Source organism: Triticum aestivum, chromosome 6B (assembly GCF_018294505.1).
Source record: "Triticum aestivum cultivar Chinese Spring chromosome 6B, IWGSC CS RefSeq v2.1, whole genome shotgun sequence".
Lineage (NCBI taxonomy): Eukaryota > Viridiplantae > Streptophyta > Magnoliopsida > Poales > Poaceae > Triticum > Triticum aestivum.
Window position 1 is genome coordinate 138,129,856 of NC_057810.1, and position 7,115 is coordinate 138,136,970.

The 7,115-nt window shown below is 49.5% G+C and overlaps 1 protein-coding gene across 1 annotated transcript; it reads left to right on the forward strand.

Moving 5' to 3' along the window:
* The first annotated feature begins 3,369 nt into the window (after window positions 1-3,369).
* On the forward strand, window positions 3,370-7,115 carry LOC123138968 (uncharacterized). The gene is made up of 4 exons (XM_044558810.1): window positions 3,370-3,468; window positions 6,105-6,496; window positions 6,578-6,776; window positions 6,879-7,115. Exons 1-4 carry the CDS (start codon window positions 3,370-3,372, stop codon window positions 7,113-7,115), a joined length of 927 nt encoding a protein of 308 aa, XP_044414745.1.

Sequence of the window (7,115 nt, forward strand, 5' to 3'; positions counted from 1 at the left end):
AATGACTAGCACTTCGGTGACGGTGCTGTCGCCGCTGTCGGCTCGAGGGAGAGGGTCGTCGAAGATGATCACGTCGGTGGGGAAGGCGTCGAGCGACGCCGTGTCGGAGTCGACAAGTATCGGGTCGGTGGAGCCGACCGACTCCAAGTCCGCGGTAGGCTCGCCGGAGACGTGGAGTTGGTCGAGGAGGCTGACGAGGCGGCTCTCGGGGCAGCCTGTGCCCGCGTCGGATGCGGGCTCGTCGGAGATGCGAGTCTCACCAACAAGATCGGCGAGGCAGCTCGCTGCGCAGACGTCGTTGATGCTTTGCAGCGTGTCGGGGCAAGCGCCATCGGGCATGCCGGGCTGGCTATGCTCGCCGGGGAGGAAGAGGGTTCCCGTCCAGAGCAGGTCTCCGGATGATGGTGCACCTGGCCCCATGGTGGGTGCCAAATACCGGGTGGTAGGTGCGACATATGCCAACGGATGGCTTATCATTGTGAGAGCCAATAAGACATCGCCGGTGCCTGGAAACGGGATAAGGCGAAGACATGCACGCCGGCGGATCTTACCCAGGTTGGGGGCTCTCCGTGGAGATAATACCCCTACTCCTGCTTTGCGGGGTCTCCGCATGATCACTAGATTGATAAGAAGCTACAAGAGGCTCCTTGAGTTGTTCGGTGGGAGAAGGAAGAAGGGCAAGGCTAGCTCTCTTCTCTCCCTATGCTAGTGTCTAAAACTCCCTGAGATCCCCCTTTGCATGGGTGTCTCGGGGGGCTTATATAGGCCTACCCCCCAGGGGTACAATGGTAATCCGGCTGGGCGTGGGTCCAGGCCGTCAGCGTCTACGACCATCAGCTTCTCCGCCGGCTCCTGGGGCCCGCTGACTAGTGGGTCCCGCCGGCTGCCGGCCCACTGGTCGACAGGCCGGCCCCACCGTTTGGGGGGTCTTGTCGGGGGCTGGTTACTGTTGCCTCGCCTCTGATGACGAGGGCTTTATCGAGGTAAGCATGGCTACATTGCTGCCGCCTTGCGGGCTCTCACTGTAGCCTTACCTCATCTTGTCCGCTTAATGGTGTGTGCGCCCCGAGGAGGGGAGCAAGCCGGCTATAGAAAGCCGGCCTGGCCTTAGGCCGGCTGGGGAAGGTCAGGCCGCCTTCGGATGTCTCTCTGACCGAAGGGGCCCGCCACCTTTGGGCCGTACCGGCGGCCCGTCGTGGATGGCGTCATGATTCGCATGGCAACGGTGCCTCGCCGGACAGGAGATGTCCGCCCTGTGCGGCGTACTGTAGCCACGCATGTTCTGGGATTCGGGGGTGGCAGGGTCCACTGTAGCCACGCCTCGTCTCGTCACCGTTATGGGGGGTTGACTTTAGGGTGCGACCCATGGCCGCCTGCCATGGGCCAGCTTTCTTGGAGTCGGTCCTTCATGGCTCGGCTTTCTTGGAGTCGGTCCTTCATGGGCCGGCTTTCTTGGAGTCGGCTCTGTATCCCCCAAAGATTGTTTATGGCCGGGCCGCCTTTCGCCAGCCGGCCTATGTGATAGCCGGCCGGAAGAAGGCGACCCCATGTCTTGGGCGCTTCAAGGCTCGGTCGGCCCATTGTTTTTTCTGAGGGCCAAAGGGAGCCGGTTAGGCTACCCGTGGTCATTTACTCTGACAGCGAGTTCTCCATGACCGATCTCGGGGATTTGTCTTACTTCCTCGGGATCTCGGTCTCTCGCTCTACTTCGGGGATGCTTCTCTCTCAGCGCCAGTACGCCATCGACCTTCTTCAGCGCGCCGGTATGATGGACTGCAACCCGTGTGTGACGCCCATCGACACACGTTGCAAGCTCTCTGCCGACGAGGGTCCACTCGTCACTGATGCTACTGAGTACCGGAGTTTTGCGGGGCACTTCAGTACCTGACGCTCACCCGTCCCGACATTGCTCATGCCGTGCAGCAAGCATGCCTCTACATGCACGCCCCTCGGGAGCCACATCTCAACCTCGTCAAGCGGATCCTTCGGTATGTTCGTGGCACTCTCGACCTCGGCCTTCAGCTTCACTCCACACCAGCCTCCTCGCTTACCGCCTACTCCGACGCCGATTGGGTCGGCTGCCCGGACACCCGACGCTCCACCTCTTGCTACTGTGTCTATCTCGGTGACAACCTGGTGTCCTGGTCCTCCAAACGCCAGGCCACAGTGTCTCGCTCCAGTGCCGAGGCAGAGTACAGAGCCGTGGCTCATGCCGTGGCTGAGTGTTGTTGGCTTCGCCAGCTTCTTCTCGAGCTTCATCGTCCCCTTCCGTCCGTGACTGTTGTCTTCTGTGATAACGTCAGTGCTGTTTATATGGCCTGCAACCCGGTCCAGCATCGCCGCACGAAGCACATCGAGATCGATATCCACTTTGTTCGTGAGAAGGTGTCTCTCGGTCATATTCGGGTTCTTCACGTGCCGTCTTCACAGCAGTTTGCCGATATCATGACGAAGGGCTTGCCGTCTCATCTCTTCGAGGATTTTCGGTACAGTTTATGCGTTCGACCGACGCACAAACTGCCGGGGGATGTTAAAGTATGATTTAGTATAGCTAACCACGTGTATTCCATTTGTATACGGTTGTATATATACACGTATAGGATTCTTTCTTGGTCTCCAAGACTTGTAATCTTGCTATAAATATATGAGCCGATCGCCCCTTGAAAGGTGTCTTCCCTCAAACTGATTCTCGTTTATACTCGGCTGAATATACTGATGCATGCCCGAGATCCTGATGAATGGCAGAAGCCTTAGAGCATCTTCAACCACAATTGGCTAATTTTGACCCCATATATATATGCAGGCGTATCCAAACGGGTGGAACCCCATTTGTCCGCCCGGGCAACCACACCCCATTTACAAACTCTCAAATCCATACAAAGGTATGCAATGTAGATTTTGATCATAGTTTATACGTAGCTAGATAAAAACGACCTACAACTGCATTCGAAAAGAAGCCTACAAATTTAACAAACTACAAATTACCCTATTCCTCGTTGGAGGAGAGCTCGATGACCCCTAGCTAGCAAGGTTGTCAGAATCACGATTCTGTTATACGATTCTACGACTTTCCATCGAAACTAACCCCTATGATTCTACTATTTTAGTTCATAGAATCTACGTTTCTACGATCTTGATAGTGAAGATTCTATGATTTGTGATCCTACCATCGGAGCTCCGATCCGATTCGAAATCACGATTCTGACAACCTTACTAGCTAGAGCTGCCAACCTCATGGTCGTTGGTGGAGGTGCTAATTGAGGGCATCTCCTCATCGTCGGTGTCGTCCGCGAAGAGCCGCTCCCATTTGACGTCGAGGAAGTGGACTTCACAGCGGTTCTCAGCCACCATCCAGGACTCGAGGATGGCATGGTTCTCCGAGATGAAGGTGTTGTCGAAGGTGGGAGCGCCGGCCCGCTCAGCCTCAAACTGCGGTTTCTCCGTGAGGTGTTCCGCAAGGTCAATGAGGTGAAGCTGCTGTGATACTCTTTAAACACTCTGAACCTAGCCTGTTTATACACTCTGTTCAGCGTACTTTTAGATCAAGCACTGTTTATACACTCTGAACCTGGCCTATTGCGATAAGATCCGTCATGCAAGTGGTTGTATTCATATCCTACTGAAGGTGTGGAGCTATGGATGTGGTATGTTCTTCTGCTCCATCAGGCCTGCCGCATCTGAAAAAGGCATGTTACATGTAGCATTTGCCTCTTCTTTTTTCGGGAAGCCTATTTGCAGTCGATTCCATTTGCACCACAAGTAAGAGCACCTTCAGCCGAACACCCCATACTTTTTCATGTATACTTCTGGCTAGACAGCCCAGACATCATTACCCAGACAAAAGAACGCATCTAACCGAACCCCCAAACCCAACCCATATTCCGGGCTGTCCTGCACGGGAGAATATCATGCACAAACCAACATTCAAAGAAAACTTTGTGAAAACCATGTTTGAAAGCTTCAAAAAAATCTGAAAAAAAAATGTGAGATGTTAATTAAATGGATGATGTTCTATTGTCATGTGAAATTTCAAGTAAAAACCCATTATGAGATGCGAGCTACGAAAAAGACAAGTTCAACAATGAATAGTGACGTTACTGTTCGGCACTATTTAATGATGATTTTGTCTTTTTTATAGCTCACATCCTATACATGTTTGAACTTGAAATTTTGCATGTCAATAGAACATCACCCTCTTAACATCCCATAATTTTTTGAGATTTTTCCAAAACTTCAAAACATCGTTTCTCGTGGTTTTTATTGGTTTCCACCGAATGTTGGTTTCCATATGATGTTTTCCCGTCCGGCACACCATTCACAGCCTAAATGTGGGGTGAATTTAGATCCGCTTGAACCGGCCCGAATGTGTCCAGTATGTCGGACTGATTGTCCGGAACCACAGAAAACCAGTGGCCAAGGGCTCATCAATTTGGTGCCCTCATTCATGGAGTGGCGTCAGTGCGTCGCCCGAGGAGCCAAGCGTTTGGCTATTAGAGTCGGACGGTGAGGGCTAAACCCTAGTTGCCCACATTTCCACCACCCCTCTGTTGTCATCCTCGCCACCAAACGAAGGCAAGACAAAAAGAAGAAAGGAGAGAAATGGGGAGGATGGAAGCGCGATGTCCGAGATGGGTTTTTGGATGGGCCGGGGGTGTCGGAGTCTTACGTGGTTGTTGTCCGAACTCCCGCAAAGGTCTCCCACGTTTGTCTCGGGTTTGCCGGAAAAAGTACGTCCGGACCGCACGATGGACCGAGACAGGCGAACGTTGGATGGTAAACCGCGTCCGGACAACACGGTCCAGATGTGTGCGGGGCGTTTGAGGGTCCGCCTTGGAGATGCCCTTATACTAGTCGACTGTGGCTAATGCACCGGTGCTTAGATGAGGTGCCAAGCACATTAAATAGCTTAGCAACTATACTCCATAATGCATTGGTGCTTAGCTTCTTGTAGCTAAGCTTCCTTCCTTTAATTATTTAGCAACTAAATTTCTCCATGCATTGGTGGACTTCTTTCATTTAAATGTTAGGTTCATGCGCCTGGCATTGTTTCTTTCTAGGGTCACCACACTCATTTTTTTCTTAATTAACTTGCAACATCAGATTTTTTTTTTTGCCTACATGACAGTCTTAGCACATGTACAAGGTGGAGCACTGGGAGGGGATTTGGACTAGCCATGGTGGAGAGCAGCTTACACTAGTAACATACACATGACCCTAGGCTATGTTAATACCTTCATACTCCTTTATTAGGTTATAAACTCATATTTATTGGGATATTGTAGTGGGTAGTAACATAAGTGTGGTATCATGCAAAACTTTATTTATTAGGTTATAGACACATATTGTATTGGGATATCTGATATTATGGTAACTAGCTAAGTTACTCAAATTACTTCTCCTCATTAATTCATTGCCACATAGGCAAATTTGCTGAGTTTGACCATATGTTATGAGGAAAGAGATAATTTGAATAACATAGTTAGTTAAGCACACTATAAGTAACATCACACATATCAAGACAAAATAAGTCTATAAGCTAATAAATGAAAGTGATGCATGACATCATATATATCTTACTCCCCACTATGGAGGTACTCTCTCCGTTTCTTTTTAGTTTGCATATAAGATTTGGTTAAAGTCAAACTTGGTAAAATTTGACTAGCTTTGTAGGAAAAGATATCAACATCCACACTATGAAATCAATAATATTAGATGCATGATGAAATCAATTTTCATAAAAAATAACTTTAGTATTGGAGATGTTAATATTTTTTTATAAAGTTAGTCAAACTTTACAAAGTTTGACTTTGACCAAATCTTATATGTAGACTAAAAAGAAACAGAAGGAGTACTACCTCCTTCATGTTATATTGATCCCCATTGTATTCCGTGTCAAATTTTGATCATAAATTTAACTAACAAATGGTCATGCATGTCACCACAAATTTCTTGTCAAAGCATTCAGTGTGAATTTGCGACCTGTACAATGTTTCCAAGTTGCCCTATGATTATAAGTTTCAGCTATTAAACTTTTACTTGTCAGCATTCAATTTTACAAATAATCAGGCTCATAAAGTATAGCACATTTTCTTTCTTATATACAGTGCGAAACTTCTGATATTCTTGACCCGCACCTTCTTTGTTCGACCTGCTATGTGGAGCTCCTGGAGAAGGACAAGTCCTGCTGCAACCGGTGCTTCGCAGTAGAGCGTATACTGCAGTCTGTCCAGGTCCTTTGCCCCTACGCGGAGTATGGCTGCACAGCCAAGATGCCCTACCATGAGATGGAGGAGCATGAGATGAAGTGCATGCACGCGCCATGCTTCACTGGATCAAACAAAGTGCAGCCCATGCCCCTGCACGATGGGTTACCATCGGATTCTTGCACGCTTGTTATCCAAAATGTATCTCGCGTCAATATCAACATCAACAATCGTGAGCGCAAGAAGAAGATGCATGATAAGAGGAGTTCAAATTGTGATAATCAGTGCTCAGCGGTAATTGTGTAACCAGTGTAGAAAAACTATGATAGCTTCAATCTGGCTAGGCACCTCCTGACGCTTGTTTCTCAAATGCATGGGTCGGTTGTGAAAATGGGTCCTTGCGGCGGTGGTGGCGGCAAACCATGGAAGATGGACATGCGTGGTGTCAACCGTATCATTAAGGTGATTGTTCGCCACGGCGCCGCGGTCGACTCCATGTCGGTGTTGTATGAGCGGGGTGGCCAGAAGGAGAAGACCAAGCTGTGGGGAGGATCTGGGGGCAAGCGCTCTGAGGTACAAGTTACACTTACAACAACCATCATATTTCTCCATGCGGATGGGGGTCACTTTGTGAATGACTTGATAATGACAAATAAATTATTTTGGCATGTATAGATCTGTTTGGAGCCAGACGAGCACTTGACAAACATCAGAGGCCACTACGGCTTCTTTAACGGCTGGTTCGTTATCAGGTCGCTCACTTTTGTGAGCAACCGCCGCACTTTTGGGCCGTACGGGGAGGAGACAGGCACTGCATTCAAGCTCCCAGGAGCCGGCGGCAAAATCCTTGGCTTCCACGGGCGTTCGGAAGGCCTCCTTGACGCTCTTGGCACATATGTCAAGATGGGCTAG

Excerpts from the sequence above, each read along its gene's own strand:
- LOC123138968 (XM_044558810.1), top strand. The coding sequence starts at position 3,370 with ATGGTTCTCCGAGATGAAGGTGTTGTCGAAGGTGGGAGCGCCGGCCCG. Across the intron at positions 6,497-6,577 it reads TGTGATAATCAGTGCTCAGC|TGGGTCGGTTGTGAAAATGG; the intron begins GGTAATTGTGTA and ends TTCTCAAATGCA. Across the intron at positions 6,777-6,878 it reads CTGGGGGCAAGCGCTCTGAG|ATCTGTTTGGAGCCAGACGA; the intron begins GTACAAGTTACA and ends TGGCATGTATAG.